At 37.9% G+C, this 15,746-nt stretch overlaps 3 protein-coding genes across 6 annotated transcripts in view; 2 read left to right on the top strand and 1 right to left on the bottom strand.

Annotated features, from left to right (window-relative positions):
* Positions 1 to 489: 489 nt before the first annotated feature.
* zgc:112332 (uncharacterized protein LOC553712 homolog) lies at positions 490 to 11,812 on the top strand. The gene is made up of 7 exons (XM_033986087.2): positions 490 to 564; positions 1,240 to 1,355; positions 6,441 to 6,596; positions 6,663 to 6,767; positions 8,360 to 8,569; positions 8,686 to 8,878; positions 11,582 to 11,812. The coding sequence occupies exons 1-7, from the start codon at positions 554 to 556 to the stop codon at positions 11,682 to 11,684; spliced, it is 894 nt and encodes a 297-aa protein (XP_033841978.2). The 5' UTR covers positions 490 to 553; the 3' UTR covers positions 11,685 to 11,812.
* Positions 11,813 to 13,060: 1,248 nt separating this feature from the next.
* Positions 13,061 to 15,037, top strand: sec61g (SEC61 translocon subunit gamma). The gene is made up of 4 exons (XM_033985961.2): positions 13,061 to 13,169; positions 13,574 to 13,679; positions 13,787 to 13,889; positions 14,864 to 15,037. Exons 2-4 carry the CDS (start codon positions 13,586 to 13,588, stop codon positions 14,871 to 14,873), a joined length of 207 nt encoding a protein of 68 aa, XP_033841852.1. The 5' UTR covers positions 13,061 to 13,169; positions 13,574 to 13,585; the 3' UTR covers positions 14,874 to 15,037.
* A 63-nt stretch (positions 15,038 to 15,100) lies between these two features.
* The window catches only part of tpk1 (thiamin pyrophosphokinase 1), a 109,101-nt gene continuing 108,455 nt past the window's right edge, over positions 15,101 to 15,746 (bottom strand). For all 4 annotated transcript variants that reach the window (XM_055230126.1, XM_055230125.1, XM_055230128.1 and 1 more), the window contains exon 9: positions 15,101 to 15,449. In XM_055230126.1, the coding sequence (XP_055086101.1) occupies positions 15,304 to 15,449 (146 nt within the window). In that variant the 3' untranslated portion in view covers positions 15,101 to 15,303. The remainder of the gene's footprint in view (positions 15,450 to 15,746) is intronic.

Raw genomic sequence — 15,746 nt, 5'->3', positions numbered from 1 at the left:
CTGCTCTCATATTTAAGATGTTTTTCTGTATAGCTCCTTTAGTCGTTTCTGTGCGTAATTCTCTTATAACTATCATATAATAACAAACTGTAATAGTTTCACTTCAAAATCCTATCTGTAAGAGTGAAGTTAGGCCGGTCTGAGTTTTTTTTTTTTTAAATAAAAAATCTATTAAGGTGATGTTTGCAGTGTATTTCTTTTAAATTACCTCACGGTTCCATCAGAGGAGACGCTCGGGCACCATTTTGGTCATTGCGCAAAAGAATCTCCTTTTACGCACGTCTTTTGGCGCCAGTTCGTGAAACAGCGGAGGCAACAAAAAAAAAACTCACTGTCAATTTTGTCCCTCGCCCGGAAACATGTGGATCAATTACGCGCAGAGTGGAACGTGATTGGTCCGTGCGTAATATTGTGTTGACAAAGGGGCGGGGAGATGTGACAGACGAAAATCGCTTAATGAACTGTTGGAGAGGGACCGGAGCGCGCTGGAGTCCATTTCTGCCTCGAGTGGATTCGTGTTCCAGAGAGGGTGGCTTTTTACAGACGCGACACCATGTACTGCAGGTAAGAAAAAGCACAGAAATGTGGACAGGCGACACGCACCACTGTTTGGAATGCTGGAATTTTAAGGCGCTTAAACTTAGCACCTGCCTTGTTTTGTACTTTTTATATGTAACTGTTGATTTGATGAAGATTTTCTTATCTGGTCTTTTGTAATTATAGCCTCAGTGTTTGTTCTCCATAGGTTCTATTGAGGAGAGGTGGCACAGGCAGTTCTTATTTATTGTGTTTGTTTAAATATGTGATTTATTACAGCTTCTCTAACAATGCTGCACTGAGAGCTCTCACTGCCAGCTCAGTACAGCACAGAAATTGATTTTTTTTAACAATTACTTCTATTTAATCTTCGAATGGTCCTTTTTTTAACAGCAGAGATACTCGGGTAAGATATTGTGAAAGTTCAACAAGCAAAAGTAATACTAGTTTATTGTTGAGCTTGACTTTGGAGGAGAAAATGAGATTATGAGGGACCGTTATTAGTCTCCTCTGTTAATCTGAAACCTGTAACTTTGAGATGCATCACACTTTATCACGTTAAAACCAAATTTATAGTTTCAAAATCATATATTTATCTTAATTTGACTCTTTTTTTTACCTTGTAGGAAAGGTTATATGAGGTTGTCCGTAGCTACCTCACTGGGAAAAACACATTTGTGATCATTTCCTTGTGCGTTTTAGAAGCATGTGCTGCAATCGCTGGTCCTCTGATGAGCGACTGGAAGGAAAGACTGTCATCATCACCGGTGCCAACACGGGAATCGGGAAAGAAACTGCCAGGGACTTGGCGAGGAGAGGTACCGCACCGGCTTGTCACTCCGGCTGAGATAAACAATCTATTTCTAGCTCAGAGATATTGACTTTTGCACTCTGGCTTCCTTCTACGTTCACAAACTCTCAGTGTAGCTCCATTCTTTACTTAAGAACTAGTTTCTTTTGAATGCCCAGCTGGATTAAAAGCTAGACAGCGTGACGTGACCTCTGCTTTCAGACCTCCAACATTGCAGAATCCATGGCTTAACTCAATAATTCCTTGTTTCAATAGCTCAGTATGTTAAGTCCTGGCTCCCAGTTGTAATTCACGTACAGATATGGCATCAAAGGTTTTATGTCAGATGCCTTCACTGATGCAACCGTCCTTATCCGTCCTTATTATTATTATTTGCTCAGGATTGGTATCGATATGGTTTTATGCCTTGAAACATGATACCAGCTTATAACTACGATGTTGTTGTTTTTATTTATAAATGTCCAAACGTAAGATTTTTAAAGAAAGTAATGAAATACTTTGCAGAATTGTTTAAATTTACAAACAACTAATCATGAATTCAACCTAAAATCCTAAAAATGACAGGTTTATTATGAGTTTTATTTGAATATTTTGTTTTTTCACTTGGCAGATTCCATTGTCTGTGTGTGTGTATCTGTGTATGTGTTTGTGTGTGTCTGTGTGTGTGAGTGTTTGGTGTGTGTGTTTGTGTGTATGGGCAGGAATCCGCCAGGGTGAAATGGCCACGCTCATTACAGGACGGTGATGGTCATGGTAGACAGACGAAGCATCAAGAGGACAGACAGAGAAGGCATTGTGTATTCTGCTCCCCTCCCCACCCAGAGGGGCAACAAAGAGACACACAGGCACACACACACGCACACACACGCACACACGCACAAGGCTGGCTGCATGTAAACTGTTTATGCAGTTGAGTGTGTGCATTGGTCTGAAAAGCGCAGCTCCCCAAATGCCTCCTACGTGAAATATGACTTTGAATAGTGAAAGGAGGAAGGTGCTGTGTTTAGAGATGGGGCAATAAAATATAATATGTATATTTATAGTAGTAAAAAGGGTCAACGGTAATCATTCATGGGACTTTTTATGTAATTTTGATAGTCGCCAACAAAGATAATCACCATTACATCACCAGAACGTGCAGAATAAAACTACTTCTTCATAATGTTTCCTTCTAGATCAAAGTTGTTTCCACTTAAGACAAAGTACAATTATATAAAAGTTGTTTAAACATGGAGCCTATTCATAATATCAGAATTATAAATGCCCATAACATTTTTAAACTGTCAGCAACTTTAACTATTATCGTGATACAATCGTTATTCGTAATTAATTTGGTCGTGATAATCGTGACACCAAATTTCTATGTTATTGGATATTTATTTGATCTAATACGCAAATATAACTCCAGCGATAATTGATTATTGTGGGAGTAATTTGTAATCATAGTCTGTTGAAATGTAAGAGTTACCCGTGTCTTAGATAACTTTCAAATATAAAAACTGAGACGGACTGGGTTTGGGTGGTTTGTAATAATAAACTTGTGAAAAGAGCCGTTAAAGAGCCCGTGTTACACTATTTTCTGATCAATGTTATAATGTTTCCTCATCAAAAACAGACCTGGAGACATGTTTAACGCACAAACCCATGCATATAACACTCTGTTCCACCTTGTGATGTCATGCAGTGATACAGGAAGTCCACCTAACATTACTAGAATCATTTGGATGATTTCAGTCCTGGAATCGCCAATCTCTACTAAACAAAGGGTTAAACGTAGCTGTTAACTTGAAAACTACCACTTCATGACATCACAAGGTGGAACAGAGCGTCTGTTTTTAAGGCAGTAACAACATTATAACACGACTAAAAGCTCACAAGAGTCAATTTTGTGTAATATGGAACCTCTAAGAACATTATAAAGCACTCGGTCCAATCTCAACTCACTTGTGAATGAGTTTGTTACATGAGAGACTACTGAGTGCACTTTTTACCCTTCTGGCAGTTTCCAAGCTCAGTTGTATTGTATCTGAACAAAAGCGTTTGACAATTTAGCACCTTTTTTACTTTTGGGAAGGATCAAATAGGTCAAAAATAGAGACGACTGGGACATTTCTTGTATAAAACTGGGGCAAACCACTAGTTTTGGATGAATCCATTGGGACGTGGGACGAATGGCTCGAAACTGGGGCTGTCTCGGGTAAAAAGGGACGTCTGGTTACTTTAGTTTATCCTCAAATATTACAGAGTACTTATTATCGGTACCATAGATATGAGACATGCAGCTAATTTTATACATGTGGCGAATGTACAGATGGATTTACCTTAAAGAAAACAACAAAAGTAACAAAGAAACAAAAGCGAAGCAAAATAAACAACAATTTGCATATATATTTCTTTATGTACGTATAGAAAAACGCTGTAGCTTGAGGAGATCGCAGTACTTCACCCCACACACCGCCTACACAAACGCAAAATATGACTTCCCGTGGCGTGAGGGGAAAGGTGTTATATTCCACCGTATTTTTCCTAATCTAATAAACAAATATGAAACCAAGCCAGTGATTTATTATAACTAGAAGGCAAATAATAACACTGCTATCTCTATGTTGACTTATTGTATCACATTTTGGTAATGGGCTCTTGCGATAACACGATGACAGCGTAATTAGGTTTGCGAGGATTCATTAGACGGCTCCATCGCTCACGGTGACGAAACTTACCAGGGGAAATAAAATGTAATTGTACCTATCATTTGTCTTGTAAAAATATGAGTTTTTAGTTTGTCAGCGGCACTCGGCGTCAAAAAGTGAAGTTGAGAGGCAGGTTTTGACTCGAGAGGAGCGATTTTGGGTCATTTTTCTCCAAATTATGTCTTTAAATTTGGTTCAAACTCCCCTTAAGCCCCTTTTTCACCATAAACCTGTAAGAAAGAGCATATTTTGTGCAGCTATCTCTTCTTATAACGCTTTTTTGTGTATTTTTTTAGGCAGTAAATCGACCAAAACATAATATCTGCCTATGCTGGTACGCTAAAAAGGTCAAATATCGGCCCGGTATATCGGCTAACAGATATATATTGGTGTATTTCTAGCCTTAACACATTTGCATTGTGTGAAAAGTCACTATTCTTTTGGCCAATAATGTTTAACACAGATGGAAGCAGCTAAAACGAGCGAAATAAGAGAAAATCTGGCTTTTGCCCCCCCATCTGGGACTATGACATCAACACATCTCGTATTGGAAAACCACCCACTGGGATTGCACTTTACATGAGTTGTAATAAATCCATGATGAGATCTTCAGGCTGTATCTACGTTTGCTAACTGTGGAATTTAAATGAAGCTACTTATCATGTCGAGGGAATGCGTAAACAATTGGGTTTCTCCCTCATGTAAAGTGCAGTAGATAAAGAAACACGCACTGATGAGATGCGTGAGGGTTTCAGGGGGTTTTAGGGGGGTTTCTACTGTGAAAGTTGTCCTCCTCGACTCATCCTAATAGCCTCGTTAGGATATAATTAACGTGGGATGGCGGCGGATCTTGTGTTTGTGTAAAAATACGGTAAAAGAAAGGTTGACTGGCTGATTATGTAAGGCCGTTTTTCTGCTGGTTTTAAACGATGATAGAGAATAGACGTTTTTTACAAGTTTAGAATAGCTTAATAAAGTCAAGTTTATATTTATTTGGTGATATGTGGCCTGTATCTGAACCTATATAGTTCAAATTATCAGTTCAATTAACTCACAATGGGGTTAAATGGGAACATTACATTGACGATTGTGCTAAAATCAACTATAATTACTACTCGTCTCACCTTAATCTTAAACATAACCCTAACCTAAACTTTAAACTATGAAAGGATTATTACTATTTGACCTGAACTGGCTTTATTTACAGATTTCAGTCTCTACAATGCAAAAAAACTGGAATCCCACATTTATATCAAGTTTAGAGTCGCTGTTCACACTGACATAGAGCGAGATGTATGTAGTACTTTACTTTATGTGCTAGTAAACATAATACTTCTGTCATTTTGAGTGTATTTTCTGTGGATTCTCCTCTTGTCCCAGTCTCAGGTGCAGACCAAGCTGACTGAAGGTGCATTGGAGTTTTCAAACAGAACACTCTTCCGTTCAGTGGTGTTATTTTAACCGCCTGAAACGAGTGTCCCAAATCAGCCCCGTACTGTGACTATACGTGTACTGTACTGTATGCATAATACTACTGACCTGGGTAACGTGGGTGAAGGGATTAGCCTCGGGACTCATTGACAGTCCTCATACGGTCAGAGACAATCGATCTATTAACCCCTGCATAATGAAAACCTACTTAACTTCCTGCACGGCTGTCACCTCCTGCAATAAAAGTCACAAAGCGGTGAAGTTTGTGCCAGGTCTAAGCGCAGTTAAACAGAGAAAATGGAGGCAACATGACGCTACTTTGAAGACTTGATTGTGTATTTGGGTGTGTGGTTAATGCATAAGAATTTTAAACAATGCTGCACGTCGAACACTTAAGAGATTTGTCCAGCTTTGCTCTGAGGAGACGACGAGAACATCCAGGTCCAAAATGACTCCAGATTCCCCAGATGTAGCTCAACCTTTGCACAGACAGACTTCTCATACAAGAGCTTTAAAAAACAGAACAAGATCCAGACTTAAACTATGCTCTAACCTGAGGGACTTCTCTTATAATGTGAGAAAAGACCTTTTAGAGACTCAGCTGTGTCAACAATGACCATGCTGCAGCTTATTTGGTCATTTTTTACTTAACATTTTGGTAATTTTAAACGTGGAAATGTGGAGTGTGATGTTTTGAAATGAAAGAATAGGAGAATGCATGGTTTGATTGTAAATTAATGGATACTTAGATGTATTTTAATTGTTTAAAACCTGCCGGGCGACTCCAGATAGACCCTAGCTTTAGTTAAATCTGGTGTAAAGCATCTCTTCTTTTGTGAGATTGTGTTTGCACGTGATTCTTGTTCAAATGAACCAATAAACTCAGCTAAAAAGCATTAGAACGGAAACTTACAAGGATTATAAGTAGAAAAGTTGATGTTTTTATTGCACATTCATCCTATTTCTTGCAGGTGCTCGCATCGTCATGGCCTGCAGAGACTTGGAGAGGGCTGAGGAGGCCAAACAGGATATTTTAGAGGACACTGGGAATGAGAATCTTGTCATTAGAAAACTGGACCTGTCTGATACGAAGTCTATCCGAGCATTTGCAGAAGTGATCAACAAAGGTAGAGCTGACAACACAATATAAACCACAGAGAATGGATTTTAATACTGTTTATTTTGTGTTTTAGAGGAGAAACAAGTCAATATTCTCATTAATAACGCTGGAATCATGATGTGTCCTTACTCCAAGACTGCAGACGGCTTTGAAATGCAACTGGGGGTCAATCATTTGGGTAAGTTTTACATATTTCACTCTTTCAACGCTATTAAAAAAGTGTATAAGGCAGAACTGAGTAGCAATGTGTCTGATTTAACATAAACATTAGCAGCATCGGTGGGTGTTTGACAGAAAAATATCGTTGCAACATTTTCTAAGTTTGTAAAAAGAGGAAAAAAAAGAAGCGCCATTTCTTCAAGCTGTCACTGAATTTCTTGGAGACTGTTGACTGGTGGTATTTTTGTTTCTGTGCGATATGGAGAGTGAGAACAGCTTGTGCTTCAGCATTTTTATCCATATGTGAAGCATTTAAATTTATCTTTTGTCATTTTTTTAGCTTTGTGCGGGCGTAAATCACTAGACTTAACCAAATGGTCTGTGGCACTTAGACAGGAGTTGGTGCTTTAAGTTTGACTTGATGTAGATGGTTAAGAACAAAACAGGAACTTAAGAACAATAGAAAGAAATCTATATCTTTAGCACTTCCTATAGAGAATATATGGGACCTGCGGGGCTGTTTTTGTACTTCCTGTTTCAGTCTACTACATTCTTGGAGTCTGCATAGGATTTTCTAAAAGTTTGTACTGTAATGCAGCGGTAGATTGTTTGTAGTTGTAGTTTGTTTTTTTGTAAATTATCATTAATTTTTTCTCTTTTGAGCAACTTCTGATACCGGCTGGACTGAGTAGCTTTAAAATGGTCTTTATCTGTGGTAGATTTCGTATAAAGAATTACTGCACTACTAAATGAAAACCAAACACAAGGTTCCTAAGCTCGTAAGCTTTTATGAGTCCTGTAAGATCAAAAAATAGGCACAGTATGGAGGGGCAGCTAAAATGAATATTGTTTTATCCTGAAACAAAGTGAAGTCATAGTCTAATCTGTACTAAAATGCAGGTTTCTGTTGTAACATTCACCTTATTCTAGAAGTTGCCGTCGCTATCGTCATTTGGGTTGTAGAATCGGTGCAGTGTTGACTCGTTGTTGCACATAAACATTGAACATTTGACACAAACCAAACGACTTTATTTGATATTTTAGCGTCGAAACTTTTCCCAAATTCTCTATTGAAAGGAACAGGATTTACACTTAACGTGAAGAGCGCAAAGAAAAGAAAGCACGGTTTAAGATAAGATAAGATAAGATATGCCTTTATTAGTCCCACAGTAGGGAAATTCCAGTATTGCACCGCACAGTTCAAGAACAGCAGGAAAATGGTACATGCAATAAAACAAGATAATAGATAATAGCTTCAAATAATTAAAAAATAAACTAAAAATAAACTAAAAATTGTATGAATGTAACACACTGTTTCTTATTATGTACAAAAGAGTAACAGTGCAGCATATAAACAGGATAAATCTCAGTAAAGTAGTTGCATTTACGGAAAAAATGGATGGAGTGGAGGTCAATAAACAACAGAAATGATCAGGTTCAACGTTTGGACATTTACATTTTAGATATGAGACGACAAGTAAACTGTCATCAACGAGAAAAACCTTCTGTTGTCCTCCATCTGGGAGTATGACATCACCTCACTGTTGAATCTGAGAAACCTCGATGTGTGAGATTTGGAAATAATAACTGTGAAATGAAATGTGTTCCCAGGGCACTTCTTGCTGACACATCTCCTCCTGGACCTTATCAAACGCTCTGCTCCGTCTCGCATCGTCGTCGTGGCCTCTGTGGCTCACACGTGGACTGGACTTCGACTCGATGACATAAACAGCGAGAGGAGTTACGATACTATGAAAGCGTATGGGCAGAGCAAGCTGGCTAATGTCCTGTTTGCGCGCTCACTAGCCAAACGATTACACGGTAGGTTAAGAAACGTGCGTAAAATCGTATGTAAAAACATGCAAATATAAACAACGGGGTCATGATTGTTTGATGCTCCATATGTGGGATGATAATTTTATTCCTTGTGTGTTTAGGCACAGGGGTGAGTGTGTTTTCTCTGCACCCGGGAGTCGTCCAGTCAGATTTATGGAGGCACCAGCACCAGTGTATTCAAGCGGCAGTGAAAATATTTAGGATATTTACAAAGACAACGGTGGAAGGAGCTCAGACGACTATTTACTGTGCAGTGGAGCGCGGTCTGGAGAGTCAGAGCGGAGGTTATTTCAGGTAATCAATACATGTTGGAGTACTGTCCGACCTCGTGATGTGACGCTTTTGCTCACGTTGACCCTCAGTAGTGATATTAGAATCAGAATCAGAAGACTTTTTATTGCCATTGCCAGTGAACACAGCGCACAAACTAGGAACTCTCTTTGGTGCAACATAAAAACACTGAATAAATATAAATAAGGGCATGCACAAAGTTAAAAAAGATATGCTTAAAGATAAAATAAAATACTTAGAGGTTGATATATACAACAACATCATATCAACAGTGCAAATATGGCTTATTAAAGGTGACCGATATTGTAAAATGTCCAGTTTAGTGCAGATATGATCATGTTATAGTGATAGTGTGTTTGTATTTTAGCTTATTTTAGTTTATTTGTATAGCACAATTCATACACAAAGAATAAGAAAGATATTAAAGCCACAATACAACAAATCAAAGCATAAATAATCACAAATAATCATCTTAAAATTAATATTAAAAGAGAATAGTGCAGAATAAACACCTATCAGTCATATGCACAGCTAAACAGAACTATTTTGAGTCTAAATTTAAATATTGTTAAAGTAGAGCACATGTGTCAAACTCAAGGCCCTGGGGCCAAATGCGGCCCGCCATGTCATTTTATGTGGCCCGCGACAAGGTGAATTTAAACGTATGACTGTCTTAAAATGTAATTTTATCAGGAGTTACGCAGTTACACAGACATATTTTTTATATCTTTGCAAATTTGAGACAAACCATTTTGCTGATGTGGCCCTCGGCTAAATTGAGTTTGACACCCCTGAAGTAGAGGCTTATCTCACATCTTCAGGAAGTTTTAGCTGCATAAAACTGAATAAAACTGATGGATAAATTCTACATAATATTGTGCAGTGTCTGTGTAATCCCTCAGTCGTCCAGGTATGATCCATAGTAAAAGAAAAATCTAATTTTGTAGATGGACAAAAAGTTATTTGAGTGGATTCTATGTATAAATTAGCGATAAAAGGAGAGACACGTGAGTTGGCCTGTCACAATAATACATTTTGAAGTACGATATATTGCTGAAGAAAATATAGACGATAAACGATAATATTAAAAGCATTTATGCCACTGAGACGATCATCCAGGATTTCCTCAAAACAGCTATTCTATATGTGCAGTATTTTTAATTAACATGAGCTGCAATATAGCAATGAAACACTTAATGAGCCGTAGTTATTTATTCAAGCATTTCCTGCTCAAATCTTCAGAAAACTACAAAAAAAATCTGAAAGTTCCTCACTATTACAAAGAAAAAGTACCCAGTTACCCAAATAAGTGTTCCATTTATCATATATTAAATGATACGTAGATATTGTAATCGTGAGGGTGAGGTCATGGCGCGACCCTGGACTTGCCTCTAGAAGTTTCTTTTGAACTGAAAATATGTGGTATTAAAACTCATTTCCAGCAGTTGGCAGATTTAGAATTTATGTTTTCTTTTATTAATATTAAGTACGATACACACGGGTTTCACAATGAGGAGAAACAAGGACCGTTGCCATGGCGATGACCTTAATATTAATCTTTTGAATAGGAAAAAAAGTCCTACATGAATAGAGTAATAATTGTTAACAAACTATTTCTACAGTACAGTATTGAAATATTTTGTCACACTCCTACGAGACCCTGCACCAAATTCTCCTGTTTTTTAACCGTTATATAAGGAGCTAGTTAAAGGTCCCATACAATGTTCCCTCTAATTTTTCACGAGTCTGAGCAAACACACAAACTCCCATGGACCAGTGTGAGCGACATCAGACGTGCGCACTGTGGTCATGCTGCATCGCATCCATCCAAGGCGGCGCAGATTGGCATTAGCTAGATGCCTCTAGTTTAACTTGTACAAATATCCAGTGTCCTCGGTCGCGTACTTCCTTTGTTTTGTCCGTTTCCTCATGTCTAAAACGCAAAACTGCTGCAAAACAGTGCGTAACAGTGCGACCAAGGGCGGGCCGTGGGAACGTTCAGGGGTTAAACAATTAGAATCATGAGCGAGTTTTCACTCCACGTCGGCCACATCGGCAAAAACTCTGTCAATGACGTGGATAAGCTGCTCAAATACGTATGTGAATCACATAATTGCCTGGAGCAGCTCGTCCCCGGTCGCATTCACTGACTCACATTGAAAAATAGCGCAGAATTAATTTTTGTGTGTTTATTTTATTTTCAATTCCGGTTTGATTTTTTTGTGCGCTGCACAGATTTTCTGTGCGCGGAGACCGTGTCAGCAGTGCACAATTGCGCACGCGCGCAGTTTAGAGGGAACAGTGGTCCCATATTACGCTTTCTAATCTATGTTATATAATGTTGTTTCCTCATCAAAAACATACCTGGAGTTGTGTTTTAACATTATAACACGGCTTAAAACTCACAAGCGTCAATTCTGTGTAATATGGGACGATTAAATTGAAATTGTTAACTATAGTCCAAACGCATTTTTAACTTTCATAACTTCTGGATCTTGTGCATTAATTATATGCAAATCTTACTGTTCAACTCAAACTGTTTAGGAGCAAAGCAAAGATTGTCACGGCAGAAACAACTCTCAGCGAATCAGGTTTATGATTAAATAGAAACATTGTGCAAGTCTTTGACAGTATCGTGTGTAGGTACAACATAAACTCTGGGGCGTGTAGTTCTGCTGCAAATCACACTGGTTTGTTTGTGTTCAGTGACTGTGCTGCAGCGAGATGCTCCAGAGCCGCCTCCAACGACGACTCTGCCCAGAAACTGTGGGAGATCAGCTGCACCCTGCTCGGCATCACGTGGGACTGAACGGAAGAGGAAGAGTCCAAATAATGTGTATAGAGAATTCACACAGCACTCATCAGCACTTTCACTTAGCTTCAGTCCAGTAGTTAGAGCAGCACCAGAGAAGAAGAAACTGCTTTATACACACTGAATGAGATTGATTTGTATGTCAGAAGTCACATTTTATTATCGGTTAACTCATGCAGACTTAATGAGGGTAATTGCTGCTGATCTTATGTGAATGTGTGGTAAAAATATAAGTCACGATGTTCAACATGGCAAACACAGATGGTCTATTGTATGTACATAATGTATGTAAAGTAAACAGATTTTGAATTATCTTATTATGATTTTTCTCTTTTATTTGACCAGAAAGAAGGGGTTTAATTTGATCCCCCTGTGGGAGAACATATTTCCCATTCTCTAATTTTTCAGGGTTAAGAAAATATTTTGGAGGATTTGACTAATATTTGGGAAATAGTGTATTGGGATTGTTCCAGCAACTGTTTTGGTCTTTTCCCCCAGCTCATCATAAAACTCATTCATGGTCTACTAACTATTGATATAATTACGCACTGAAAGGAAAGCTACAATATCTTGAGAATAATCTCACAGCCATAATTTACCACACAAAGCAAACATTAAAAGAATGTGCTTTTAAAAGCTATGTATTAGAGTAAATCACGTGGAAGGTAAGGAGCTGAAGAATGTGGTGTAGGCATACTGCTTCAAAGACTCATGTGTTTTTTTTTAAAATGAGCTGTGCTTGTCCTCAGCCCTGTGACTAGAATGTATGACAGAAAAATAATTATGTTTATTCTTTATTATCATTTATCGTTTTTATTTAATACTTTATCAAATCGGCGCTACATGCCATCTAGAATTGTAGAAAAATAGGATGGATTAATGTGATGGGACATGGAGGGACTGAGTTAAGCTCATTGGAAAAAAAACAAAAAAACAAAATAAAGACACCATATGAATTTTTATTTTTATCAATGATAACACACAGAGACAGGAATAGCAATAATGTCAGTACCAGTATAGATTATTATTACAATCCTGGATGCCAAAACGTGTTGATTTGTAGGACATTTTAAAAATCATTCAGGCTAATCATCTAATTCCATCCAATCAATATATTTATTATTATTATTATTATTATTATTATTATTATTATTATTATTATTATTATTATTATTATTATTATTATTTATTTTATTTGTATTTATTTTATTCAAGTGGCATCAATGCAGTCGTGGCACATGCTCTAAATAAGTAGTACGAGGGCATAACTGTTTCTGCTGTGCGCGCTGATCAACAGTTACGCCCCCAGTCGGTAGGCGGCAGTGTGGAGTCCGACACTTTTTATTTACCAGCGCAGAGCAAGAATCTGACGCATGCGCGGCGTAAGGCTACGTCAGCTCTTCTTCACTGACGGAGCTGCTGCTGCGACGTGGCCTTCAGTGTTCTCCTGCCTCTCCATCAAACTAGACTCCAAAAAAACAGGTAAGGACCGGGTTTCTTTTACTCACAGCAGCTATTAAATATTATTCAACACAGTCAAACATGCAAAACAGCTTGAAAACATATTTGTAGCTTGTTTTTGTGAAGTGATCAGCTGATTTTCTGTTGGACACGTCGCCCTCAGATTTTATACCAAACCTAAGTCATAAAGTCAATTTAAAGCCATAATCTTAACCTGCTTTGCCAGAAACACTAATTTGATTCTTCTGCTGTCTGTTTTTTATTATGGAAAAGTTATAAGACAAGCCTAAAACAGCATCGAAGTGTATATTCTTGGATTTTTTCATGTAATCTTACTAGTGTACGTCAGCATTGGAGCTAGCATTCCCGTTAGCATTGATGAGAAACACTGATTTTAACACAGACTACTATATTTTTATTTGCAGACATTATTCACAATGGATCAAGTAATGCAGTTTGTTGAGCCCAGTCGGCAATTCGTCAAAGACTCGATAAGGCTGGTAAAACGATGCACAAAACCAGACAGGAAAGGTAAGATCATCAAGTCCTCCCATCAGTCTAAGTTTAAAAATAATATTACGTGCAATCGACAGAAATTAATGATGAAACAAACTGATAATGTGTGTTGTTTTTGACAGAGTTTCAGAAAATCGCAATGGCCACAGCAATCGGATTTGCAATCATGGGTTTCATTGGATTCTTCGTCAAACTCATCCACATCCCCATCAACAACATCATCGTGTAAGTAGTCTCAACTGATGACGTAGATCAGTGCTGATCAAACTTTTAAGACCCCGTAACATATTTGGATTTTCAAGTTCAAATAACAATGAATAATCTGGACCAAACCATGTCTAAAACAAGTCTAAAATGTACAAAGTGAGGAATAATCTGTGTCTAATACAGGACAAGCCCAGACAATTATGAAGGAGAAAAGTTTTTAAAATATTCTGTCTAAAAATGAATGAAGATAGAACTGCACAAGACTCTTGACTATAGACTGTAAAAAGACAAGTTTATATATGCAGTCTATCCTATCACCCGAATACTAAAAATTAATTCACTTATTACAGTTTGATGTCTAACCTAGATCATACTGGCATGTTTTTAAACTAGTTAAAAGAGTTACAGGTTTGTTATGTAAATTGTCTGGTGTGAAGTCCACTACTTGAAGTGGTTAACTCAATTGCAATGTCTTTGCTTTGCCTGGAATGCTCCACAATATGGCATTAAACATTTCTATGTTGCATCTATTAAAATACAGCTGTTTTTCCTGCTATAAAATACCTTATTGTGAGCAAGTTCGCCTCTTCACAGATGACCATTAACTTGATCGATTTGTGTCACCTGCTTGTCTCCATGGTGACGAGTTCAATGTCAAACTGCAAAATATTCTGGCGAAGTATTTCCATGGAGACAAGCAGGTGGCAGACCATCCCCTCAACTGAATAATGTGGATGCAATTGAAATGTTAGGTGAGGTTTTTATAAGTAAAACATTTGTTGGTGTGAAAGTTGAGTACAAAATCTATGATGGACAACACAAAAAATACTGACCATAGCACTTTTTTATTTGAAATTTAAGGCACGTTATAATTGCATTTGAAACAGTGCACACAGCAGCAGATAGTTCATACACAATTGTTGTTAATAAAAGAAAAAACTTGTATAGGAATATATTTTGGGATACTAAATTAACTGTCTTTTGTGTTGCAGTGGTGGATAAATCAAAACTCCAGGCTTCAAGACAACGAAATGACAAGGACTACGAAAAACGACGAGTGTTATTTGGCTGCTTTGGGCGGGAGTTAAAGGGGAGGCGATTTTTTTTTTCCATTTTTTGAACAACATTTTTATTCTGTTGTGTAAATAAAATCATGAAATATCAAATTGAGCTACTTATTTCTTCAATAAACAAGGCACAACATGTGATATAGTCTACAGTCTTAGAAAAAAAAACATGCTAAGGTTATTCAAGGTGGTCCACTGGGTAAAATGCTTTTTTTTTTCTTGTCTGGCAACTATGAGATTGGCTTTTAAGGCATTCAAACTGCCCACACTTTGGCCGCTTCAGAGATCGGCTTTTAAGGAATGCGGAGTAACTGTTCACACTTTGGCATTTTCACGCGAACAGGCCTCAATACAAAGGTTTATCTTCAGTCTCCTGGTTTGCGGATGGCCATGCTCCACAGTAGAGGCTGGTCCGTGGAGATCGTCACAGGGTTTCTTGGCTCTCCTGGGGGCTTTGGTTCGTAGGTGTTGGACGTGCTCACCAGTTTCCCAAATTGCAGGACCTGATTGTCTGCAGACAGAGAAGAGACAATAGTATGCAAAGTAAGACTGAATAAATATGTCGTCCTTGGTCATCCAGGTATGGCCCATAGTAAAAGAAAAAGACAACTTTGTGTCCAGTTGATAAAATTGACTTTTTCTTTCACTCCTGAATGAAAACCTGACCATTATTTCACCATATTCAGTATTAACTCAGCTCATTATTAGTTTTTGTATGCGCTCCAACATCTCGCAAACTTTTAATATGTGCATTTCCTTTTAAGTTATTCTGGACAAGGTGCTTCTTGAGAGATATTCTGACCAAGCA

The sequence above is a fragment of the Periophthalmus magnuspinnatus genome, chromosome 20 (genome assembly GCF_009829125.3).
Source record: "Periophthalmus magnuspinnatus isolate fPerMag1 chromosome 20, fPerMag1.2.pri, whole genome shotgun sequence".
Lineage (NCBI taxonomy): Eukaryota > Metazoa > Chordata > Actinopteri > Gobiiformes > Gobiidae > Periophthalmus > Periophthalmus magnuspinnatus.
Note: the sequence above shows the minus strand (reverse complement) of the source record. Positions and strands in the feature narration are given on the sequence as shown.